This window comes from Molothrus aeneus, chromosome 6 (genome assembly GCF_037042795.1).
Source record: "Molothrus aeneus isolate 106 chromosome 6, BPBGC_Maene_1.0, whole genome shotgun sequence".
In the NCBI taxonomy this organism is placed as follows: domain Eukaryota; kingdom Metazoa; phylum Chordata; class Aves; order Passeriformes; family Icteridae; genus Molothrus; species Molothrus aeneus.
The window spans coordinates 52,235,155-52,262,869 of record NC_089651.1 but is presented as its reverse complement, the minus strand read 5'-3'; the positions used below and the strand labels follow the sequence as shown (position 1 = coordinate 52,262,869).

The following is a 27,715-nucleotide window of genomic DNA, read 5'->3' as shown; positions in this document are numbered from 1 at the left end:
AGGTCCCTGAAGCTGACAGCAAGATAGATGCCATCCTGCTTCTAAAAGTGGCTCTGAGAAATCACTGGCTGCATGATTGTGACACTCAGGGACTGAATGAAGCATGGCCTTGTAAGTGAAAGCCAAGCTCACCTTGCTTGGTGTGCTTTGAAACTCATCTGGGAAAATATGGCATCTTTCACCCATTTAAGAAAAAAACCCAAACATCTGTTACCTTCCACCTTAAAAGTCTTCTATCAAAATCAGGTTTAAGAAGTCACTACATTGCAAGCAGTCAGCAATGGTGAAAAACATGCTGCAGAGGACTAAGGACAAGGTTAAAGCTGACACAAAACCCAGCTGGTTTAAGCTCTGTTTTTTTAATTAAAACTGAAGTTAAAGTAGAAGGAGCTGCTTCACTACATCCCTGGTCCTCAACTCCCATCCTACAGCAATTAGAAATGGCAAGATGAGGGGAAGGAAAGAAGGCACACAACACTCAATTGCCTGTGTTTTCCTCAAAGGATTTGCTCTACATGGGCATCATGTAAGCACATGAAAGGACAGGAGAAAAATCTCCCCACTAGGCAAAGAACAGTATGAAAAGCCATCAGCAGGCCTTAAAAGCAGGGAGATTCAGCTCCCCAGTGCATCCATTCCAAGCAGAGACAAACACAGGTTTCAGATTTTTTTGTTGCTGTTTTAAACATGCCCCATGTTGGCAGTATTTTAAGTAGCCAGCTAATCAGACCTGAAGCCCAACAGATCTCCTACACAAGTACCTGTGGCATCAATGTTAATATTTAACAAGGTCAGCATTGTTATTACAGCAATTACAAAGAGGACCAACAGTGCTAAACATGTTATTTCAAAGTGTTACGCTGATCATTTACCATGCTCTCCTTAACCTAAAAGGTCTGACTTTCCCCACAGCACCATGGAGCAAAGTGCAGGTCCATTGCTTCACATATTTTTGTCCCCAATTTGGAGTGCTGGGTGTGGCTCACAGAGGGAACAGACCCTCGACCATCTGTTGAGGCACAAAACGGATTTAGCAAGACAAGCGTGGGAGCTGAGCAAGTAAAATCTCAGTCATTCTAGCAATTACCCTACTTACTTTGCACTTCCCATGATCAGCTGGCTGGTCTGTTCCCTAGAACAACCAGGGATTGTGGGGTTTCTTGCTGGCAGTTGCAGTTTTTCCCTGCAGCTGAAGCAAATTCATTCTCTATGGTACATCCCCCTGCTCTGTAGCGAGGCACACGTGCCAGGAATTCTGCTGGGGGCTTCCCTGGAACTTCCCTCCCAGCCTTATATTGTTTTTTCTGGGAGAGATCTAGTTAGCTTGATCTTTCATCTGACCCAACAGAGCTTAGCTAAATTCATCCAGCCCACATTTAGGGAAAAATACAGCAGCATGGAGTCATCTGTTGAGTATTCTCATGACTCCTCAGCAAGGAGTCATCTGTTGAGTATTCTCATTTCATGCTTCAAGAGATGTTAACACCTGTGTCACTTCTCCATCCCATACACCAGATACCTCTGCACACCCTTAACAGCAGAGAGCTCTCAGCAAAGGCTCCCTGCACTGATTAGACAGCAGGTCCACTGAATACAAATAAAGCAGTCACTTGTGCAAACCCAAGATGGTAAGTACAGGATGTTAATAAAATTCTGTACACATCTTTAGGTACATTTCTCTGGATATGAGATTCAAAACACAAGTGTTGTAAATGGAAGTCTCCTTCCTTTATCTGCTCTAAGTGTATCTCAGCTGAGGTTATGAGAAAAGTATATTAAAATGGAAAGACAAGTCACTGGTTTCTTCAGTATCAGAAATAGTGAATAATGTTTTAAAGATTAATTCATAACTGCAGCTCCACTCAGTGAAATTCAGCTGTGTACTATTCAATTCCTCTATAAGAATCACAGGCTATAAAAATCCCTGTATTTAGAAGTATTTTCTGAGGGCCAAAATGGAAAGGGCATTTTTCAGTTTGGAAGATTAAGTACATTTTTGGTATTTTATTATCATTGTTATCAGCTTTTACAGAACAGAAATCAAAGCTTTTATATATGTACATATACATATATAAATTAAGTCCACCATCCATAAGAACACAAAGATTCTTCAACAGATCTTTACTTTTTCTATGCTTTTTTTTTTTTCACTAGCACCAAGAAGGATTTTAACTTTATGGCTAATAAAACAATTTGATAGATATATTTAAGTAGATTTCAAGTCAGGTAGACTCAAAGACCAAAGGAGTCATCATGGTAATTTCACTCAGCTTCTAGTGTGATACTGGCCACAGAACATTCTAAAACATTTCCTGCACTAAACCCAAACCTCACTTCCCATCTCAATTTCAAGCAGTGAGAAATCCATAACTGATAAACTCAGATATTGCTATAGCAGACTAGGGAGATCATTTCATTCATCCAGACACTTTAATCTTTATTGGTAGAGCTCTGGTTTTAGTAATTCACAAAAGATAATGACTGCAACTCAACTTTCGCTTTCCAGTAATTAAAATCCAGTCCTATATATTACAAGTTCTCTTCTTGATGTGAGAGTGGTTAACTACAATAACTCATTATCAAAAAATCAGGGCGATTTACCTTGTTTGGCACAGGATCCATCAGTCTTTCCCAGCTATTAGCCACTAAAATACTGTTTCCAACATGTAACCTTGGCTTTTAGGAAGGCTGCAAGAGGAATAACAGCTGGAAATACAGCTGGAAATCCTCAATCCAGTCTTACCTCTCTACTCCTGACAGTAGGGATGGAATGCAGACAGGGCCAGTTAGTGTAAAATCTGGACACCTAAGGAATTTACACCAAAGTAATGAGGAGAACTCCATACCTTCATAAACAATTTATGCTTCACTAATTGCTAATTGACCAGGATAAGCCATAGGCATACAAGCACTTGAGTTTCAAGCCTTTATACTTAGAACAGCATTTACTGAAAAGGTGTATCAAGGTTGCTCCTTGAAATCTACCCAGAACTGGCTGAAACAACTAGCAAAAGCTCCCTCAGTAAAGGGAGTTCCAAGAGAAAAGCAAAATATAAACCAGAATGTTACACAAGACTGAAATAACCCACAAGTGCTTTTGAAATGCTTGGCAGAACTCATCTATTGAAAAGTAATGTAGGGGAGTTATGGGGCTCTGATTTTCACAAGTGTGTGGGAAGAAGGGAGGATCCTGGTCTATTCCATCAGACACTCTTGGAACAGGTAATGGAGGCTGAAGAATTGTGAAACTTTTTATTGCACAAATAAACTATGTTTAGACAATGACCCAAGTTCATAATTAAGTGCTTCTCATTGTAATTTTCCTCGTAGTAGCACTGTTTCACATCAACACTTCTACCACCTTACCTAAGGAATTAGTATACTTTCTTTGACACTTGTTAGTGAAAGACTTTCTCTGTACCATTTAACATGATCCTATCTATTTTTATTGCTGTGAGACAAAGAAAACCAGGAGTTTCTCATCTGTCTAAGATAGCTGGTTTCACAACAACTCATCACAGACATCTTCCTTAAGCTGTGACATCAGGATTACTCCTGCACAATAGCAAGGAGCCAGTGCTATAAGGAGACTACTATTTCCCTGCAGGAGTCAGAGAAGCAGCTGAACCAGTTTGTCAAGATAAAAGCTATGATAATTAGCAAGGACACTGCCATCTGAATCTGAGCAGGATTCCTGGGGCTGGAAGTGTGTTTAAGAGTCAGAAGCCTCATTAATCACTGTTATATTCTCTTGTGTGAAGTTACCCAGGTCCCCGCTCAGCCAGGAAACAGCTCTCTCCTTTGGGAAGCAAAGCCAAGGTGTTCTCTCTTAAACCCCAGCTGCAGTTCCAGTAAAATGCCAGAAACACAGGAAGTCCTCAGATAATGAATAATTCAAGGAAGGGTGCAGTTACAGCACATGTGGTACAACCACCATTTTCTGCTGCACCATTTTCTAGCTGGAACCACAAATGCATATTTTTCACTGAGAGCTAAAATATTCCAGATGCAATTTTTGTTCAGCGTGCAAGGAAAGAAATTTGTTTACTTCTATTACAGCAATACTATCTTAATATGGATGCAACAAGCTTAATATTAAAATGAGAGATGTGTTTAATTGTCTTTGCTTGAATGATGAACATTTTCCTGGCTTGACACCCCTGTTACAATTAAAAAAAATAGATAAAATAAACTTCACAGTATTCAGGTCCTTACATTGTCATTACCATGTTGTCTGGGGCTACATTAGGGCTCAGTCTTTCACAACAAAATGACTGTCAGACATAGAGAATTCTCTTGTAAATCACACAAAAGATGAGTCTTACCACAGTAATTTATTTCTTAAAAATCTAATTTATTGCACTTTGTCTTAAAGCACAAACAAAACCAAAAACTAAATACAGAAATAAAAGTAAAAAAAAACCCATCCTAATTTTGTTGAAACTACCCTAAAAAGTAGTCTGTAAGAGCTCTTGACACCAATTGAATATTAAGGACCATAGCAAGGAACAGTATTATACAGTAAATAAACAACTAGCAAGCTCAAACCATTACTAAGATGACTTTGAAAAATGTAATACAAAAGTGTCACTAAAATAATGCCATTGTACTTGAGCATCTGGTGCTTGGAGGGCACAGAGAAGTTGTTCTTTCTCATGTCCCTTCTCCAAAGTGATTGACTCGGGAGTTGCCACAAGATACTTTTAAGCTGAATTTCAGCTTCTTTGGGGTCCTCAAGACACCAAGCTATGCTTGCATAAAACAGACTGGGTTACTTCACAAGCTGATTCCATTACCATCCACTTCCAGACAGGCTAAAAGAATCCCTCTGGGGTAATCTCTGTATGGAGATGAGACAGCAAAGAAGCAAACAATCTGTGAAAGGGAATTAAATCTGTCCTTCCTGTACAACTGAGATTCAATTGAGAACTCTAAGCCAATGCCACAAGTGCTACTAAAAAAAAAAAAACATAACTTCTCTCTCCCCCAATTCACATTCTCACCTTGCACCATGTTTGTTCCAAGTTTAGTGCAGTACACGCATGAACTATTCTGAAAGAGAACAGAGGTTAAAAAGAAAACACATCCTTCTCCATTTGTGTTAAGTTCTGAAAACAGAAACATCCTCACTTTTCAACTCTTGGCCTTTCCTGAAGCTGGCTCTTTTACAGTATTGGTTAGCAGCTGCTTAAAACATTCTGATGATTTATAAACTTAGAACAAACACAAAATAACTCCTCTGCCTACATACTGAACTCAGGTTCTCTCATCTACAGTTCTATTGCTTAAAAAAGATGAGGTATCTTTCCAAGAAGATTTAGTATAAAGAAAAATAAACTGCAATGATTAACTTAGTTATTTCCCAGTTCATCACATACTCCTGTTGCAACATCTGTTAAGTATAAGACACTTCAAAATTTAGCTAACATAGCTAAAAATCAGAATATTGTTAAGTATTTTCTCACAATATCACAATTTTAAATGGGATATATAGGTAATTCCAACAATTACCATTTTATTCTTAACAAATTTAAGTTTGGTACTCAAAACAATATGAGTCCAAATGTTAAAGCACTGGCTGGAGGCACAAATACAGCACAACAGGAATTATGAAAGCTGCCTTGTACATTCCTGCTTTGTACTACAAATTCAACAAGTGACCTTTTCTTACTCCAAACTGGGACTCACCCCCAAAACTCTGTCAGCTTCTTGATGGCTATGGAAATGGGCAAAAGTCCCCCTGATATTAGGTCTAATCCAAACCTCTACCTTGTGAATGAAGCCAAATTATGAACAAAATTTCTGGAAATGGAAGGTTAGTACAGCCTCACAATAATTTATATGGAAATGGATCAAATTAAGTTCATTCTAACAATACTGTGTAATCATGATGTTCTCAGATCTTACTAAGAAATACTTCACCATATTTTCTTCCATGCTGCAAGGAAAAATAATTCTAAATAAATGTACAAGAACCACGGAGTGATCCCATCAGTATGGTATGGAGTTCCAAATACAAGAAGAAATTGAGAAATGCTTGATGTTTCACTGTAGAGAAATATTTAATGCAACAGAATTCCTTCTCAAAATCAGTACATTAGTTGCATGCTGTTGTGAAGTACTCACTTTCATTGCTAGTAAGGTTAACTTAAAAGTTATATTTCCAAAGGAGCTTTTACAGTAGTACGGTATAACAATTGCAGTATGCCACACCTAAAGAGTCTCCCAAAGGATTATGTAACAAACATTAGAACTCACAGCTTGGGGGCTATTTAACAGGTCAGTTTTCCAATACAAAAGTGCTAATATCACAGGTCCAATATGAGTGGCTTTTAGATCCAATATTCTGTACATACATTACAGAAATTCTGTCCTCCTGGTTTTTTCACTGCTTCACAAGCTTGACAGACTTCATATCACTTCCCATTCATCTTCCAGATCATCAGGGTGAAGCAGAACAGAGGTGTCATTATTTTTCTGCAAACTATGGGAATGGCTAAAGGTCTTAGTGAGGCGCTGGAGCAGAGATCCAGTAGTACTGATCGCCCACAGTTCATCTAGAGGGGTCACTGCAAAGCATAAATTATCCATCTTTTAATTACAGTAGCAGCTTCCAATTCTAAACACAGAATAAATAATATTTGGATCTGTTTTCCCAATTATAGCCAGAGAAGGTTTTTACTAATGCGATAAAAACACCCTTGGTGAAACACAGTGTGTGCGGCTCTCCCTGCATATGGCCAGCTTGAGCACCATCAGGTAGAGCTCAAAACAGACTCAAAGCAGACATCCCAACGTTTTGGACAGACTGCCATACAGAACCAACTTGCCTGTTAAACGTGAGACATTCCCAGGAATCTTTTTCCAGTAGTCTCCTGCAGGGTTCTTGTCGGTGACGCCGTAGCGGCGAGCGACGTCTCCGTTGGGGCAGCGCGCCCACACCGTCCTGGCACTCAGAGCCAGCTGGCAGGCCTGCAAACCTGCAGGGACATGAGCAGGGAATAACCAGGCTGTCCTGCACTCTAAACACCCTTGCAGAAAGTACTCTGAGAGCAGACATCAAGACTATAAGAGTTTTTGTATTTCCTTACATGAAGCGCTGGTGAACAAAAAAAGGTTTTTAACTGCAGACTTGGCACTCCCTGCATCTATTGACCATAAGGGTTATCCCAACATGGATATAATTTGTTATGTGGCCACAGCCACAAGCAACATCCAATTAGAGGACCTTCATAACATGCTTTTGGAGCCCCCACTGTATGTGACTACCACATAGGGAGTAAGCCAACAATTACAATCTTAATTTGTCTAAAAATGGTTAATATTACAGACATTGTGGACTCTTGCCCTCTCTTCACAACAGTACTCTGCAACTAAGTGCCATGAGTTAATGCAGTGACAAATCTTTAAAAAGCAGACAGCATCAATGCAGTTATTTAGAAGGAAAGAAATGAAATTTAGTTTTATTTAAAGGCAAGGCAAAAGTGTAATTACCTAATCCACAACATATCCAGCACACGGAATTAGTAGAAAGATGTGAGAAATAGTGTAAGGTTTTTGTTACCCACATCTAGGTAAGAAACCTCATGTGATATCATAATTAAATACAAAATCCCCCAGCACAACAGTCTCCCTGCTGCTTAGGAATTCTGCTTTAGTTTTAATTGAAAGGGAACTGTACCACTTATTAATTGAGTGGCAGCAGCCTGAAATAACACATCAGAAATTCATTTTAAAAATCGTATTTCTCCCAGTTAACTACTCAGTGTTTTTAAGTAAAACCAAGGTCCTCTTTAAAAAATAACCCTTATCAAACACTTGATTGGAAAAAAAATAAATTAAGCATTACTATCTAATTTAAAAAGCAACAAGAAAAAAAAAAAACAACTAAATGAAACAAAACCACTGAGAAAATGGCAGAAGCAACAAGGAACTGATGCATTAATTTTTACCTGGAACATGTTCCCAGTCAGTGCCTACAGGCATTTCATCTGTAATTCCAACTCGTACGTGGACATTCCATTTGCTATCAATTGCCCACAACATCTGATCATTTGGACTTGAATGAATGCTGACCAAGTTGATTCCTACTGGCTATAAAAATTAAGCATAGTATTTAAACTTTGTACTACTATATCTTTGTACTATTGTAGCATTTGTTTTTCACAGATGTACACAAGAGCAGTAAAATATTTACCAGATACTAAAAACAGAGAGAAATGTATCTGATATTTTATGTGTTATTGTACACAATTATCCATTTTCCAAGAACTTTGGCCCTCTGAAAGTGCAAAAGGAACATGAATGAATGTATCATTACTCATAGTGATATTAATATTTAAAGTTCAGTATTCAAGTCTAATAGTGTTAGTATTTGCTTAACCACTGCTATTCCAATCAGATACAGTTTGAGCTGCAAGTTGGAAGAAGGAGCTCTTCCAAAGAAATGCACAAAATGCATTATTTTCCTCTTGCCTGACAGAAAGTTTTCCTAACATTAATAAACCTACACTTTACTTCTAAGCATATTCTAAAGCAGTACATTTCTACAGTCTGAATGTCTCCTCTTTGCAAGGAAATGATGATCTGCCTTCCTGTACTCCATTCCACAGGAATACACCCATGGAGCACCTCACCTGCAGGACAGGATCCACACCACTGCCCACTGGCAAACACAAGTGAAACACACTTCCCATTCTGCTCCCAGGCATGTCCTCACTCCACCTGCCTCTACAGAGATTTGCCTTAACTACTGTTCAAAATCAGTGCTACATCATGACTTTGTAGCAAAAGCTATCATCCAATCAGGTTGAATGATTGCAAATATCCTGCAAAACATGGACTTCAAATAAAACATAGATATCAAAGAAAAAAAAGTTTTTCTCCACACCAGCCTAGTAAAGGCACTGCAGAAGACAGTATGATGTCTGAAATATATCATCTCACAAAGCAGCACTGCATGCCCTGCTTTAGCCTCATGGGCATAAGCTGAAATTCCAGAGTAACTAAATAGAAGAGCAAGTAGCTCTCTGTATGTATAAACCAAGGGATACAGAAGCATGATCTGCATGTATATACAAGCACACAGCCCAGTCCCAGATGGGCCTTCTGTGTACATAACAGTTCCCTGCTTTGGTTTTGCTTTTAAAATGTTGGTGCTGACTTGGGTCTGACCAAGCTACAACCAAATCTGACTTGCATCACCAAATCAATCCTGTCTGTTTAGGTTTCAAGGCCCGTGACAGACTATCTTCTCATGTTTTTCCTCTCATTAGGTATTTGCCCTTTGTTGGAAGCTTGAGGCTGGTAGAGCCTTGATCAAGTGTTTACCTGTGGTCACAGTAAATTCACAAGTGGCTGCAGTTTGAACACTTAAAAGTAAAGCCACTAATTGTCTTGAAAAGCACTGACTACATAGAATACACAGCTGATTAGTTATTTTCAGATTGGTATTAAACTACTGTCTTGAACAAAAATCTCAACCAACAAAAAACCCCAAAAAACAAAACAACAACCAACAACAAACCCAACCCCAAAACAACAAACCACACCAAAAAATCTCCAAACATATCCAAAACCAACCCATCAAATGCCCAAACCACACTAAAAACAAAACCCCACATGATTTTCCCATTTGGACTTATGCCCCTTTTCTGGAAGTGATCCTTACTCCTGCCCCAGTTTCCATTTCTCCCCTCCATTTTTCATTTGCTTCTTTCTGCAGCCCCCTTGGCTCTCATTCCCCCCTGTCCCTGCTCACATCCCTCCAGGGCAGCTCCCTGCTCCATCTCATCCCTCACCACACTCCTGCTCCTGCAGTCCCAAGTTTTCACACAAGGGAGCTGGGCAGTTATCAGCTTGTGCAGGCTGGAGTATTGCATGGAGACCTCTGCCTTTCATCTTTTTTTTTTTATATTTCATTTTTTTTAATCCACTTATCTCCTTCTTACCACATTCTTCTAAATAGCCACCTCTTTCCCAGATCTAGGACTGTCTGTCACCTTTCCCCCATGTCCTTCACACCACAGACTGGCAGTGTGTCTGTCTATGCTCTGCAATACACTTCATGTTCCAACCAGGGTCTGTCCCAAACTGTGCCTGACACCTTGGTGGAATTTTCTTGCTGAACTGTTGAGATTTGTGCACCTTGCTCCCCACTCTCATATGGCAGGATCCCAAGCCTCTCTTCTACTGTCATTTGTCTAGAAGAGAATTCTCTGAGAAAGAGCTGGAGGAGTACTTCCCTCCAAAAACACTTACTGTTTAAACCTGCTACCTAAGCCTCTGCATTATTACAGATTTAGAGGCAGTGGAAGCTAAGAAAAGCAGAGGAAACACCCAAAAGGAGAGCCACAAAAGGAGTTGTATGAATCTCAGCTAAATTGCTCCTGACACCACTGCAGGCTCAAGTGTAATCAAAGCAATTACTTCTACCCTATTCTGCACCACCAACACATCTCAGAAACAAATCCAATCATCAAATTCAAAATGTGTTTAAAAGCTTGGCCAAATAGTCTTCTCATTCTTTGCTTTTCTAAGTGAGCTCACTTCATCCTTCAGTTTCCCTGCCTCTCTGGGTATTTCACTTCCAGCTTCTCTTCCTTCTTCAGGCTACTCAGCTCTTTCTGATAACCTCACATCAATAAAACAACTCTCCTACTACTACTGCAAAGGATCCAGGCAATTCCTCCACCCCTCAGCTTTCTGCTGTGGAACAGCCAGGAAAGGACACAACTGACAGGACACAGAATGACATCATTATGTGCAGCAGCTTTTGGCACAAACCAGGAAATTTGTTTGGAAACAAATACGGGCAATTCTTAGAGCTTGTTGCAAAGGTTTGACTTCTGGATTATTTTTCACACATCTACAACAAGAAGCCACTCTCATGGCTACCACAATAAGGTGGATTAAATTAATTTTAAATTTTCTTGACATAATGAACTATTTTCTTAGAACAATCACGCCGTTATTATCTCAGATATATCCAATTTTCACAAAGTTTTAATTACCATAAGCATGCTTTAAGTATTTTATAAGTTATATAACAAGAAAATCTCTACAGCTGCAGCTAAAGGTTAAATAGAGTTCTCTCACAGCACTAAAGAGAGATATCTCTGCAAATTCATAAATCTGCTGATAACATTTTAGAGACTGATAACCATGAAAATTGGTAAATTATTTCAGCGTAGCCTTTACTCAGCTGGTTTAACTTCCAACAGCATTCATGAGATTTATATACCTTGACTGTGAAACATGTCCTATTTGTAATTTACTGGAGAATCTGGAATTTTAAAGAACCTGGCAGCAGTTTCTCAGCTTCCTGCTCTGATACACCAAACTCTGTTTATACATTTATCCACAATATGAACAGCACTGTGAGAGATCAACCTGTGATGGATCATTCATGGATCCAGTGCTATTTGATAAAAAATTGCAGAATGTTGTTTTTCTATTACTTGGGGTGCCAAACATTTCTAAACTCTAAAAATCTCACAAGTCTGACTGTTTTAGCCAGTCAGATCTGAATGCAGATTCCCCATCCTGCAAACACCCCAGTCACTCCCTGTCTTTTGATATGAAGAATTTCCATCAGGATCATGGACTGCAAGACTATCAGCTACGTCCTTTTCAACATAAAAGCAATATACTGAGAGCTGTGGATGTATCTGTCCTCTGCTACAAATAAAAACAAAGAAAACCAGCTTGCCACATGTCTGTTGTGAAAACAGTGTTGATAAAATGAAAGAAACTTGAAGGAATCACATAACTGGCAAATTGTTAAATGATATCAAGAAACAATGTCTATGCTAAACATATTTAAGTTACCAAGTTGTCCATCAGCTTTATAATTCTGTGCAAGTTACTTCCTCTCTTTTGCAAACCACAGAGAAGTAAACTTCAGTGTAAGAATTTAACTTATTGGTAATAGTATCAAACTAAATCCAAAGTAAAAACAAACACATTTCTCCACCCAGTCTCCCCTACATACTACTCAAAAGTTTTCTCTTATTAGTCACAGCTGAACCCAAATGGTTAAAGTTCCCTGTCAAGGAAGAAAGGACAAGCACACACACACAAAAAAGGCACCAGAACATTTTCCACGTCACTTTTCAGGAGCACAGAGTCCATGTACCAGCAAACCTCCATTATCTCTGTTCTGCTGCAAATATGCAGGATAAGGAAGACTAAACAGAACATTATCAGTCTGGCCAAGCCCAATCCTTTTTGTAACAGGTTGGTGGCTCCATTCAGCACAAATGTTCTCCTTGCCTTCCAAAGACAAAGCAGAAACACCTTCAGCTGGTCCAGGCCAGACTGCAAGAAGGTCACATCAGGGATACTCCTCACACTCTTGAGTATTATGAGTGCATCAGAGTAATCTGACTATTTTCATGACTAACAGCATCCAGACCCTCCTAATGAGGATAGCAAAGAATGCAACTTAGAGATACTCTCCCCCAGGAAAGGCCTATTTACATATTATTTTCTGAGGTCCATTTGAATGAAGGTTATAAAGCCCTTTCAGCATTTGCTTGCTAAATTAAGTGCTTTTTTCTCTGCAGAGAAGATCAAGGCATTATACAGGAATAGGAAAGATGAATCTATGTTTGGTCTTCCTTGATGCCACATGTTCTTCAGAAAACCTGGCATTAAATTGCCAGAAAAACATAACTATTTATTGTCTGCAAAACTGGAGCATTATTTTCCTTGGAAGCATCAGAACAGCAACAGGACCCTTTGCCCCACTTTCTGCCCCCACTGGATAAAAGGGACAAAGGCCTTGGATGGGTATTTCCAACCAAGCAGGTATCTACTGTGCTGTCCATGACTAGCACAATCTGGAAGACAAAGCAAAGCCAAGGAGGAAATCCCTTGACCTCTCCCTTCTGTTAGCTCTAAATTTTTTATTCCAATGTTTTTTTCTTGCAGAAACACGGGAAAGACAACAACACATGGTATTGAATCATAGAAAAGATCAAACCAAACCCATGGAACTACTCATCATGTTCTCAACAGAAACAAAATACTTTAAAAATACTTAATACAACTGCTCCTTAGAAGCAATTAAAAAAATAAATAATTAAAATTTCATGTAACCACTTTAGAGACCTTACAAACTCCAGGCCTACTCAGGTTTGCCCAACTGTATTCTGGTCACACTGTTTTATAACTAAGATTATAAACTGTAATGTAGGAGATAAGCCCTCTGTAATTACCCCTACAGGTATTTTTAATAACATATTGAAGAATTGAACTGTTAGGAAAATAAAAATTAATTATTTACAGGAATGTGTGTTAAGTAAACACTAAGTGCAAATTCCCAGGAAACAGAACATAATTTAACACTAGGTAATAAAAACCTTGTATAAGCAAACCTGAGTAACCAAGGCTTTTATTTTCTTATAAATACACTTTTAATGAGCATCAGTGAAACACCCTCAGATGCAGCCTATGCCTGTGAAGTGCCCCTCTTTAGTTTTTGAAACTTAAATACCTTACCAAGGAGAGAAAGCATTTTTGGGGGTTATAGGGAAGGGTCTTCAAGCTCCTAATTCAAGGTCAAAGGGTCTGATGTGTCCAGCAGGTATCCCAGGGTGTCTCCTTACTCTGTGCTACCACAGCCTATACCTGCTAAATCATGATGATCATCCTCTACCCATGAATTTTTATACCATGGTGCTTTTATTTTTGAATAGAATAACCCTGAAAAATGGTCAAAACTTAATGATAGTTGTGGTTACTTTATTTGCCCAACTGAATGTTAAATATATTTCTTCATCTCTCTGAAGAATAATTAAATATCTAATTCTGTGTTAAGTAACCAAAATATGGGAATATTGGAAGAGTTACAGGTAGGAGGAAGTTCCAAATAATGACCAAACTGAAGTATGAAAACTGAAGGTTCTCTCAACTGAAGGTTCCTCTCACAATTGCTGTTTTAAATGTAAGCCAGTCTTGTCAAAAAGCAAATACACCACCTGGAGATCACATTTTAGAAGGACACAGGAGGACTGCCTACTGAAATTCTGGCTGTACTGCTCACTGGACACTTTCTGTGACCTGAAGCTTCTGGTGCTGATAACAATTGTTATCTCCCAGGCCAGGCCACGCGCCGCTTTTCTGAACACGGCGATAGCTGGGCCCTAAAACAACATCAGAGGGCTAAAACTCCAAAGCAGCAAACTACAGTGAAATACAGAGCCAGCAGTTTTCTTAACTAGCAACAAGGAGGAAGATAATAAGCACTACACTCAGCAATGGAATCAGCGTGAGGCAACTCCAGAACAAATGCTGAAATTGCATTTTTTCAGCCTCTAAAAGCACCTTTTATGTAACTTTACAATTACTTAAGATAGGCATGCCTGTGAAGAATAGCACAGACTTGAACTTAAACATTATGGCATTCTAAATCAGCTAAACAAAAGACACAGCTGCAGAAGCTTTGATCTCCTGTACTTATTTGCAACCCACCTTGAGACAGCTGCTCTCACTACTGCCAAACAGCTTTTCTCTACATCATCTTGAAAAGTGCAGTCCTCCAGGAAAATCATCTCCCTATTAATGTCTTCAGAGGCCTCACATGAGTGAAGATATACAGAACAACAGACTAGTTAGTCTGGTCTAGAGAGAACCAGGCCTAATGACTGTATTACTTCTCCAACCCTAAGCAGACTTGGGTTAATTAAAGATCCTTCCTCTGAATCTCATCTTAGCACTCCAAAGCAGAACTCATGGTAACTCAGAAAATGTCTGTGCAATGGCTGAGAAATGCAAGCTGGTCTGTGCTAGTGAAAGCCACTGGACTTGGAAAGAACAGGCATGTGAATACTGCATTAGAAAGAACAGAGACTTCCATGACAAGGATGTTGAGAAATAGATGATGATTTTGAAGTAAAAACTATAAAGCATTTTCAACAGAAAAATTTCCTTTCCCTCAAAATATTCAATTCTTCAAGATCATTTCAAGCAAACCCTTCCTGCATTTCAGCTTAATGGCAAAATCTGATCTTGAGGACTGCTCACCACTTCCTCCTCTAAGTACCACTTAATGCAGAATTGGCCTTAATAACAACAGAAATCTCACTGAGAAATGCAAAAGCAAAGCAGATGCAGAACAAAGTCCCCAGACCCAAAATAAGTGTTCTGTAAGGTAAGTAGAATTTTATCTAAATAAAGGAAACAAAACAAAGATGATGATGATAACCATTTCTACCAAGTCAACACTCATCTGTAAGGCACAACCAACACCTTAGCTTTTCTTGACATATGTTCAATGTGAGGTATTGAAAAGAACTTAAATCTATTCTGTAGTGATTTTTTAGAATAACAGATAATTTGCCTACATTTTAAATGGCATTTTTGGACTACCACTTGCTTCATAGTTTTAATAATTTTTGAATGACTGTGAAAGCATGAAAAGCCTTAATTTATTTTTTGGAAGTCTGTGTGCAAGAAAAAAATAGCTCCTCCTTAGTCAATAAGAATTTCTACTACCTGTAAGAATTTCTCTTACCTATGATATCAAGCTTTAAGTACAGAGACACAATTACCAGGCTGTTTATGGGAAGAGCAGTAAATCAAAAGTTTCTATAACTTGAAGCACACAAAATTCAGGTGACACTTTTATGGCAAACTAAGTCAAGCAGTGCTTGTCTGCTGAGAACTACAAATGATCATCTAAAGCTTTATGCAGCAACCAAATGCTTCCCTAAACAAACTCCTTGTACTTTGTAGCTCAGACAAGCTATCAGAATATTTAAACAGACCTCTGGATTTAATAGTATCACTTTTTCAATTCTATTTTCTATGAAATTTGGTTACAAATTAACAAAGAGCAGCAATTAAAGAAGTGACAATAAAATGTCTCAATCTATTTTTAGAGTAAGACTGATTATCTACAATGACTAGATGATTAGTCACTCATTACAAATATTTATTCTGTTTGCTTTAATTTGGTCAGATAAAGTTGTTTATCTGATAGATGCCTCGATGTAAATCTGAGAAGGTTTTAAGGCCAGTTTTTAAACTGTGGGAAGCAAGAGTTTCTCAAGATCAGATTTTGTCTCAGCGTCTTTTTCAGAAGGTACCAGAAATCAAAGCTGAAACGTTCAAAGAATTATTTTCAAACCGTTCAACTTGGAGGGACCTTTGAAAGCAATTTAAAGACTTTTACCTTTTGATCAAACTCTACCCTTTAATAATCTAAATTAGTCTTACTGTCTATACTAATTTTCTATTTTATTTTTAGTTATTTTTCCTTTAGGCCAGATATTAGAAAAGCATTAAATCCTAATAAAGATACAAACATATAAAAAGATACTCTATATTATCTATATAAGTAATATTTATATTTCCTGCTTTTTTTAAAATTAAATTTTTATGTATGTAAAAATATGGACGTATTTTGAGATGTGTTGCAACAGATGATAGTTTTGTCCTACATGCTAACAATAGAATGGAAAAACATTTTCAATTTCCTGGTCTAAAATAATTTCATCAAAGCATTTTGATTTGTTTTGTCAATGTCCTTGAAACAGCTTTCAAAAAGCTGCTTAACTACATAATTATTTTACTTCTAAGACTGCAGAACCAAATTGATGAATCACAGAAACCAGCTATATATAAACTACTACTGCTCAAGATACTCTAATGATGTTATCAACCACTTCTGAAGTACTGGATAAAGAAGGAGGGCAGAGAACAAATAATGTTTTCTTCATCTCAAGAGATGCTTCAGTAAGGAGGTACAGAGAGAAGAGTTACAAACAGGAATGGGTTTAGCCTTGATTTAAGAAAAAATACAGCATCACAAAGTCAAAGACTGAACTTAAATTATATTCACTCATTTTAGCATGAGCAGAATCTCATCAAAACTGCAGTCTCTGAATACCTTTGTGAAGTTCTGCAAAGATGAATGCTGTGCAACTGCAGCACTCCTTTAAGGAGAAGTGACACCATAAAAGCAGAGTCTGCAGCTGCTCCCAAGCTGCTCCTGAGTCATGAGATCTGGGACAGCCAAGTCATATTGGCTCTGACATTTACTAGGGAATGAAATATCCATAGCTGGTTTTAAATTACGTTATTTGAGAGTGCTCCTGTACTTGAAGCAAGTGAAAAGCAATTTTGATTTCCTTCTTCAAACAGAAAATGGCTGAATCATTCACAAATACTTCTTACAGTATTTCTGTTGGTCTGAATATAAGAGCAAAGCAGCATGAACTGTGTCCAAGTCAATTAAGGGACAGAACAGTAAGGTGTTCCTAATAAACAAATATTGTTCACTTAATAGTTCACTCTTCAGACATCATGTTGTATTTGAAAATACTTTTAAAGTTCACATATTTTCTCATTTTGCATTAAGCCTCTGCTAAAGCATGAATGGCTGCTCATTTAATGACTTTTTTTAACATGCTGGAATTGTCTCAAAACAAGCATGTAAGCCATGAGTTTTCATCGTCTCTGCAAGCAATGTTTGAATTCTTGCCTCTTTATATTGACCCATTAAATTTGCCATGTCAGGAGTTGGCAAGATAACAGGAAAGGGAATGACACTGCTCTGGGTATCAGAAGGTTATAATTTTTCGAAGGCATCATCCAGCTTTGTTGATAAGATTATGGGAAATAATTTGATTTTCAACCTTGTCCATTTTTTACTTAAGGAAGTCACTGCCAAATCATGAGCCATAGCAAATCCCAATTCTTGTAAACACCTTTGTATTGAGTAGTTTAATCTACTTCAGTGGAGGAGTAGAGAATCACCTAGTACAGAGAAAATAGTATCAGCATACAGAAACAGCTTTTTGGGCTATTCTCCTGGATAGACCTTTGGTAAGAAGATAGTACACAAGTTTAATTCTCTGTCTCTTGGCAAACTCAGTTTAAATAGAATGTTTCTTCCTCTTTTTTTTTAAGAATACTGCCTTTATGGGAGACATCATCGCTGACATCTTCAGTCTCATCTTGCTGCTGCCCTACGCCCTTGCTAGCAGGGACAAGGTGTTACATCACAAAGACCCACTTGCAACACATCAAGAACAAGCTCTGGAACCAAGTCCTTTTTGCAACTGATATTGGCACCTATTTATAAGTCTGCCTTGCTATTCTGCAAAACAAGCTACCATTTCTCCAGAACCACATTACAAAATGTACAGAATTAGTCATCTAACCAGTGCTGTGCTATTTGATGGGATGCATAGCTGCAGTTTTCATTTCCCTGTTCCCCTGCCCTTCTTCGCTGTTAGACTCTGAGATACACATGAGCCAACAACTGGCTGATAAGAGATAAGCAGAACTAAAAGCAAATTATGTAAAAGCCAAATAAATGATTGCAACTCCACTGCCACAGATTCACTTCTGTTTCTTAATGTGTACTTTTGAAAGTATCACACATTTCAAAATCTTTAAGAGAAATGCTGCAACATCACAGAATGTCCATCAAGTATGCAAACACATCCAGTGTTACTGTGCTAGACCAGCAGACAGTTCAGTTCAAGCCATTTCGTGCCAAGGAGTAAAGAATGATATCAGTAGTCAGAGGTCAGCTCCATTACAGCAGTCTCAGCCCACAAAAGAAATTACTCCCATTTCATAGATTAACTTGCAAAGTATTAGAGCAGCAATGAAAGCAAGCATTGTGGTTAAAGAGAGATTTAAAAAGAAAACAACCAAAAACCAAACAACAAACAGACACTGGAGAAACAGATTTTGTCAGTTTTCTATATTTTCCAAATATGCTTCCATGTTACTTTAGGAGGCTTCTTTCAGCTCTGACCCTCCCAGCTGGCAGGTAGAAAGGATATAAAGTTTGCCCATTCTGGTAACAAGGGAGAAGAGCTGCAGTTGTACTGCATGCTTACAAAGCACTGCATGACAAGGAAAGTCCCTGAATTCAGGCCCAGCACCCTAACAAGCATCCCAGACTCACAAGGGTGAGGATAAAGGAAAAGGGAGGCAGGCATCCAGCACCATGCCACTTGAGCAGAGCCTTCCCACACCCTCTGCTCTGTGCTGCTTGTCCATCCAGCCTTGCTTAGCACACTGAGGGTACTCAGCATAGCTCAGTGCTACACTCTACTATAAAACCTGGCTCTACTGTTTCCCATGAATTCTAAAATTACTGTTTTAAGGTTTAGCATAGAGCTAAACCAATGGGTTACAAAGAATTGCAATCTACATTTTACCTGTATGGGTGGCTCAATCATTATCCAGGCAGGAAGCATCAAACTTGGGTTAAGAGGTTGAGTTCCTACACGGAAATAAATGCCACCATTGGTGTCACAGGCCCAAACATGCTGATTTCCACAGGTCAAGCTGATCAGCTTTACACCACCTAATAACAAAGAGATTATTAGCAACCTGGCATTTTCCTTTCAAATTCAGCTAATAATCACAACTTGTATTTAGACTTCATTGTATTAAACAAGCTTTAGTCACACAAAAATGATTAGAAGTTAATACAACTTGTGGGAGAATAAAAAAAAATTGCTGGATACAATGAACAAAACCAACAGGTAGTACATATGTGTGAAATTTCTCTTCTAAACCTAAAAATAAAAGTCATAGGAGAGTGCAATTTCTAAAGCGCATTATAAATACTCTATTCCAATAACCAAATTCAAGCAGGGAACCATTCCATGACAAATGTTATCAGTGCCTAGACAAACTTTCACATGACCTAATGTGAACTCTTCTCTGTAGCTGGCCATGCTTGGAGACTTTTAAAGGTGTCAATCTGATAATACAGTCAGCAAAGAACATTCCTAACAGCAGCAGCATTTCAAAAATATGAGAGCATATGGGTTATGCATTTCAGTGTTAACATACCAGTGTCACATCTGTAAATAAAGGAACTGATTTTCAAATGGATTTATACTCACCACTGTACATATTTATTACACCAACTCCAATGTGCAGCAGTATTTTAACCCTGTCACCACCATAAAAACAAAGCTCCCAAATAAGTGTGTGTTGGAATTTTGGCATGGTTTGTTTTTGGGTTTAGTCTAAATTCCTGCAAAGACAGTAGAGATGCAAACCTGGTACTTTAGACCAAAAAGAACTGCTAGTTAACTGTCTACTGAAACTCTTACTCTTTCAAAATAACTTTAAAAGAGCCACATGATGTAATGTATCTAACATTTGATTTCCTTTTTTCACCCCATGTTGGAGAAAACAAAGCTAAGTCATGGAAAACATGTTCCAGAGAAAGTGGGACCCAGGCAGTACAGATCCACTACAGAAGGAATGCTCTGGTCAGATTCCAAACTAAAGTATCTAAAATTAGGTCTTGCTGGTTGACTGAACATGCCAGTGCTGCTTGGGATATCCCATTCTTGGTAACAGTTCTGTTTTCAGGGATGTGAAATTTGGCAACAAATCCTTGTAAAGTGCATCAGACACAGCATTCCTTAAAGAGAGGCTTGGAATTTTATCCCACAGAGTGCAAGTTCAAAGTATTTATTGCTGCAGAATGCAATATTCCCAATTGTTAGGGCTGGCTGGTGAAAAGAACAGGAAACAACAGGGCAACATAGCTTTATCTTTTAATTATCTGTAGTAAACAGATCTCATTAACCAAAATTATTTCATTTTCTGGATCACAAGAATAGAAATCAACCTATCTCATCCAAAAATTTCCTTTAACCAGACAGCTTCATATAAAAACCAAAATGACAAACAAAAACTTCTACTGCTTGGGATGAGAACATCTATAGCAATTTTCTTTTGTAGACAGAGACTTGACTTTGAGCTGCAAAGCCAAAATCTTATTTAAAACCTTGTTATTCCTTCTAAAAAAATATGCCTTAAAGCAATGGCTTTGTCACATGATACCTCAGCTGTCCAAGTGCTCTGATCCAGACAAGCATCAGGCACTCAAAGATGGAATCACATATCACCTACCCAGCAGAGCTGGTTATTTAGGTCTACAGTACAATTTGATATTCAAAAACACAGCCTTTATGTAAATGTTTTGGGGTTTCTCCCTCCTCCCACCTACCATTTGTATCTTAGGACAAGGTCGTGTTAACCACATTCACCAACTGTTTTAGAGCAAGTAGCATGAACCAGCAGCATTGTTTATTGTTAAAACCTAAAGGTCATTCTACTGTGTTTAGAGACCTTGATAGTGATAGTGGAATGCTAATCAAAATAATCTACTGGGTGCTACTCCCAGTACATAATGCAAAAGGCAAGATACTACCAACATAATAAGAATATTTCAACCTAATGCTGGTAAACCCCATCACTTCCATACAGAATTCTGAATTGCACTTTAGAGAAAGTTGCTCCCACCCCACCTGCCCTCTGCAGTCATAGTCCTAATGTTTCTGGAGTAAACTTAAACATACACTTGACACAATAACAATAACTCTCCAATTCTTTCAGCCTCATTAGAATAAATAAAGGCTTTTCTATTATAGCCATGGATATGCACCTTGTCAAGCAGTGATGTACCACATGCAATTAAATGGAAAAAAAATGTCTAAAACATTTTCACGTTTCAGTGCTAACCCACAGTGACAGGCACAGTGGAGTGTTTCAGTATTTCCTGGCCTCAAATCTCTTCTATGCCACCACCATGTGCCAGAGCTGACAGGAACAGCTGAATGTAAAGGTTGAATTTCTGAACTGCTGAAGTTCACAGGCCAGGTATTACAGGCAGCTAACACCAATTACATTGATTTCCTGTATGAATTCTTCTGAGATTTTCAGACAATGACTAGAAGTTACTTATTTTCTCAGTTAAACAGTTACTGTCTAAACTGCCAGAAAGCAGTGGTTCATGAGAAGAGTTTCAAACCACACTAAGGAACATGAGAAGGACAAAGTGGCCAAATCTATCCTGTAGGTCAGTAAAAGGCATCAGTGTTTAAAGTATGGTATGATGAGTGATTTGAAACCAAATCATCAGGTCTGAAAAATAACTGGTGTACAGCTGAAAAACAAGTTAATTTTAAAAGACACGGTTTACAATTTTTCCAGGAAGTATTATAAACTATACACTAAAATTGTACACGAGGCCTAAACTCTGCCAGCTGTGTCTGCCTTTCCTTAAACCTTAAGTTAAAATTGCTTGTCTGTTATCAGACCAGTCATGAACACTGCCATCAAAAATGGAAAAACTGCAAACCAGTTGAATTATTTTTAAAATGGTGAGAGAATGGTGCACAGTCTCAATTTCCTTTCTCTTTACCTGAAAGAGGTGTGCAGATTAGCACCAATATAAGAATGTTCTAACAGTCAGACTATTAAACAAATAAATCTGATGAGAATACTACTTATGAAGGTGGCAAATAACTTGATTATCCCAGAGCCAAACTCCAAACTGTGACTACATTTCAATGATCACATCATGGTCAAGCACCTGAGCAAATGAAAAGAGCAGTTAACCAGCATCACATTCTAAGCATTATGCTGAATGTTTACATCACTATAAATCTCTACATAAGTGCTATGAGCTGCATCACTCATGAATGATTCACTCTTGGAGCATAATTCTTCCTTGGCAGGAGCTAAAAATGTGTTTAGCCATAAAATCCAGACGTTTGTGCCCCAGATGAGGTGACTATGGCTGCACTGAGGTATAAGAGCCAGCCTAGTTAAAGCTGCTGGAGGCCCTGCACAGCACGGTGTCAGGCCAAGCCACTTCAGACTGACCAACAAAAGATGCACTAAACACACACCAAGTACCTTGCAAACAGGAATCTTCTTGTCTCCAGGAAAGGGCTAAACAGAACACTCTTTGAAAGCCACATCTGTTCCTGATATTTTACAATCACCTGTCAGTAGGCACTATTTAATCCAGTAAATGTTATGTTCTACATCAATAAACTGAAAGATACTTCTGGAAAATATGGTGCACTTAAGAGACAATCTACTCACTAAAAATGTCATACCTAGTTGGGAGAGATCCAGTTTTGTCCAATGCATCCCTGTTGGGCAGCTGGAGGAAAGTGTTCTGATAAATATCTGCCCTAGACTATCCAAGCCCCAGATGGCATCCTGGCAGGCAGAGTAGTGCACCATTTCAGCCTCTGGTGGCAGCTGCACCGTAGAAGGACGAAAATGAGGATTCTGATCACTGACACAAAACAGATCCTTGTTGCTTTGGCACAGCCACAGAAAGCTTCCTATGGAAAGGACACTTCTGTTATTAAAATAATTCCTAATCCACTCTGAGAAAGCTTACACATCTACTTTTTCTGAAAAAAAAACTATCAGTATATTTGAAGGCAAAACTAAAGCTTCTTGGCTATGCTCACAGGGTAAGGCTTTGAAGTACAAATACACATCCTAAGCCCTTATTTAGGCACTTAAATACTCCATTTCTCAAATAAAGGAAATAGTAAGTGATCTCATTTGAAGAAATGTTTCATTTGAAGGAACTAATAGAGATAAGACACGTAACAATGCACTATCACCTCTCTTTATTCTTTTCTCTTTTATATCCTCAATAATAGCCTTTGAAAAGCAGCATTCTTTTTCAGCTCCAAACCACATTTTTGCCACTAAAGCCAGTGTACTTAGATAATGCAATTGCTAACTACTGTAATCAGCAGTTCAATTCCCTGACAGGGTCTCACTTTTACCAATAATGGGCAATTTTGCTGCAGTAACTGCACTGACAGGAGAAGCACTTGGTTACTACAGGCATTTCAGCAAAGCATGCTCTGAAACTTCCAACTACAAATTCTGGCAATTCATGCTTTGGCAGTTTAGGAGGTTGCTGCTCCTGAGGACCACCCATTTCCCTGCTGGATGCCACTCCACACCAAAGGTGAGAGTGAATAATACGTTACTTTAATCTCCAGTAGTTTTACAGATATACTTCCACCCTACTTCAACTACTTTAGATCCCTGCAAACAGAAAAGACAACCAATACCTGAAGTAGTTCAGGATATTTAATTACTTACACCATCAATTCCAGTCTGTTTAAAAATCAGATATTATACACCTGCAGTGTTGATTTACCAACCTTCTTTAGATGAAGCAGGGGAAGCCAACACAAAAATCCATTTTGTGGCAGAAGCAGTACCACGAGGCACAATATTATTCCAATACGTGCCTTGAAAGAAAGAATGAGTGGCATTAATAGGAAACACAGCTTTCTGTTACAGGTTGTTATTTCAAATTTAGAAGAAATTCTATTGCAATCAATTATTAAATATATTTTAGACAAGATTTTCTATGAAAATCTTTCAAGATAGTGTTGGGGGGAGGGGGAAGTCTCCTCCCAACACCTATGTAAACACACAGAGAAAACTGTGAATGCAGAAGAGGATAAAGAAGAATATTAATGGTCTTCGACAGGAGACCAATTTGGTGATGAGGTATGCTAGATGTATTGTTAGAGTTTACCTAAACAAAGAAATGTGCCAAATAAGTATTCTATTTTGAGAACTGTAGCAAGAAAATAAAGCTATCTCTCTATTAGCACTATAAAACCATAACATTGGTGTCTTGCACAGTCACACTGATCATGAGCCAGACTCCACTGTGCAAGATAAAATAACTTCAGCAGCTTAAGATTGCCTTATCCCAGAGAAGAGACAAATGTAGGTGTTAAAAGCAGTAACTTGTGCACAGTTCACTGGTTGACAATGACTTTTCCATGAAAAATATTTCCCTTCAAATGAGAAGGTATTTAAGACCAAATGCTAATGAATCATTTAATTTAATTTTTAAACAAGTTAAAGCTGCCCTGACTTGCCATGGGTAATTTCTGTGGTGACAGAGTTTAGTTAGTTATTTCCTTCTATTTAATATTCTTAACTTAAAAAAATTAAGATGCAAAAGCACACCAACCTACTAAGTTTCCCTTTGCTACATGGAATTCATTTTTGCCTGAAGAGATCCAGACTCCACTGCCATTGACTCCAAGGAGGCTGGGCTGACACTGAAGCTGCTGTGACCAAAATGCCATTCTTAGCTTGTCAGCCACCTTCTCCACAGGTGCCTGAGCTGCTGTTGCCACCGTGTGAGTTGCCTGGATTATGGTCTGGAACAGGCTGCACTGGTCAAACACTACATAATCAGTGATGCTTACCTGGAGGAAAAAAGAGAAAAAAAGTGCTCTTGATAATTAGTTAAACTCTGGGGTGAACTGCACGATCTTTCACCAGAAGGTTTTTTAGAATTCGAAGTGTAGGAAAGGAAAAATAAAAATTGTACATTTTGAGTAATTGTCTTGCTAATTACCTAAAATCATTATTAAATGCCAGCTTACAGCTCTTTTCTATCCAACAATCCATTTAGAAATCTACATTTTAAATAGGCCTTTGTTTTAGGATGCGTCCCTCTAAAAACATGCCAAACTCTGCAAACTGAGAGGTAAATTTTCAATTTCCCAAAGGAAGAGAAATTTGCACAGTGTAACAATTCAAACCACGTGACAAAAACTTGAATGCAATACTCCTTTGCAACTACCTCATGGACATTTTAATTCACAGTGCAGAAGGAGGTCTAAATAAGTAATTGCTCAAGTTCTGTCATGGACAACTAGGCTGGCAACACTCTGGGATACTCCTAGAAAGGAATAAAATGTCTAAGAACACAAAAGAGCAGCAGTTTGCCAATAACCTCAAAGCCAAGCTAGTCATGATGCTCCCATGCAAAAAGGGATTATACATATACATAGACCAAAATTCTTGTAACTAAGGTAGCATGTTGACAAATTTTCTGTAAGACTGTTTTTGTACTCCCTTCTTCCCCACCCCTATCTCTGGAGAAAACAAGAAAAGCTGGAGGAACCAGAGTCAGGAATCCCAAATCAATACCAGACAATAATTGCAATAATTGAGTTGGTTTCACCCACATGAACTGTGGCTGAAGCAAGCTGCTCCACATGGCTCAAAGAAACCTCAACTGAATGGAAAAATGTGAAACACATTCTTTTGTATGGTGACTCATTATTTATTTTCTCTAGCTGAGGAAAAGGATGGGCACTACAAGACAAGAGAAAAGGCTGCATTCAGCAGCCAGATTTGATGTTCTGCCTCAACAGCATGTCCTATGACCTGGCAGAGCATTTCTTGTGCTCTTGAAAGCTTCTGCAATGCTGCTCTGAATGACCATGGGATGGTTTTCCTTCCCTCTTTACAGCAGACACAGAAAGGAGATTTCAGCCACAGCCACACAGAAGTTTTAATATACTGAATAAAGTGTACTATTAATTGAATTTTTTTTTGGAATCTTGTGGGAAAACAACACAAATAATCAACCCAAAAGACTAAACTGAAAGCAAAATAAAAAAATGCCTACTTGCCACCAATGGTTATCATCTCCTTGTGGTTTCTTTGAAACTATACCAGTCCTGAACCAGAGATTGCCATGGATATCCAGAGCCCATAATGTCTGCTGATCACCAAGGGTTATGCACACTGGTTCCAAAGCTTGCATTTCACTGGAAATGCAAAGAAGTAAAAATGTTAAAAACCTTAATACAAATTTGTGTTAATGGTATTTTAAGGAAGTTGATACAATGCTAATAGTTTAACATGGTTGAAATTCAGTGGGACCAAGCTAAAAAACACATTTGACATTAAATTTTCAGTTATTCAGTACTTTATATTTTATTTAAGTAAAAAACATTCAACAACTACAACAAAAACGAGTCCTACAAAGATCACTCAAGATGTGAAACTTGGATACATAACAACAAAACTAAACAAGCGCTATGTTGTTCAAGAAATAAGCAATCAAGAGCTGTGTTCTTTAAGGTTTTGATAAAACAGCTTCATAAATGTATCTCTTCAACTTTCTTGACCTATTCTGAGAACAATACCTGCAGTTCAGGAACCACAAAGAGAAAACTCAACTTAACTATGTGACAGAGATAAATGCTGAATTTAGGACTGTAAGTTTCCTGCATAAGTAAACGATTTTCAAGCTCAGAAAGTCAACAGGGTCAGGTGATCATATCAGACACTGAAAAGGTAGCAAACAATGCCAGTTCTTTCAGATAACCTTTCTTGATAATTTAAGAACAAATAGTGACTGCCTTCTGCAATTTTAACACAAAGTCCAAGAACATGAAATGTACCTAAGGTGTAGGTCAGCAGGTATTTTCATTAAACAAACTCATTAGAGTACAAGAAATTTCACATTTGAACAAAGACACAGTAGTTTCTCAGACTGTTCAAGAACCAAATACCAGGCTGAGAGGTGGCACAAGTCAAGGTTTCACAATAGGATATTCAGAAGATAAAATCACCTGATAACAAGAACTTGAATTTCTTCCTAAACTTGCACCAGGCTGATGTCACAAGAGACACTAAATTCTACATTCTTAAAGCCAGCAGTAGAGACTCAGTGCTTTTAAGCACAGATGAACTACTGTGGGCAGAGGATCAACTACAAAGCTAAATACCAACTATACAAAGTATTTTATAAAAATCTAGGGCTGGGGAGTGCAGAAGCTGTGTGGATGACCAAAAAATGCATATATTTAATGTCACAAAAAAAAAAAACAACCAAAAAAACCTCTCAAAACTAGAGAGCTCCTTAAAACCATTACGCCACAGATTAAAGAAGGAATATTTAATAGCAAATCACGTTGACAATCGTTATAAAGACATTTCAAAATTTTTTCTCGCTCTTTAAACCTGCTTCTGTTTATGACAATTCCTTTCATTACACAGCAGCATGGATGGATGGATGGCTGGTAGGAAGGAAGGAAGTATAGACAGAGACAGCTAAAATAGATTAATC

At 38.2% G+C, this 27,715-nt stretch overlaps 1 protein-coding gene across 2 annotated transcripts in view; it reads right to left on the bottom strand.

Moving 5' to 3' along the window:
* Positions 1 to 4,333: 4,333 nt before the first annotated feature.
* Positions 4,334 to 27,715, bottom strand: part of TECPR2 (tectonin beta-propeller repeat containing 2) — a 42,842-nt gene continuing 19,460 nt past the window's right edge. For both annotated transcript variants that reach the window (XM_066552855.1, XM_066552853.1), the window contains 8 exons: positions 26,267 to 26,408; positions 24,812 to 25,052; positions 23,982 to 24,071; positions 22,902 to 23,135; positions 19,185 to 19,333; positions 7,953 to 8,094; positions 6,831 to 6,980; positions 4,334 to 6,569 (listed from right to left, as the gene is read on the bottom strand). In XM_066552855.1, the coding sequence (XP_066408952.1) occupies positions 6,412 to 6,569; positions 6,831 to 6,980; positions 7,953 to 8,094; positions 19,185 to 19,333; positions 22,902 to 23,135; positions 23,982 to 24,071; positions 24,812 to 25,052; positions 26,267 to 26,408 (1,306 nt within the window). In that variant the 3' untranslated portion in view covers positions 4,334 to 6,411. The remainder of the gene's footprint in view (positions 6,570 to 6,830; positions 6,981 to 7,952; positions 8,095 to 19,184; positions 19,334 to 22,901; positions 23,136 to 23,981; positions 24,072 to 24,811; positions 25,053 to 26,266; positions 26,409 to 27,715) is intronic.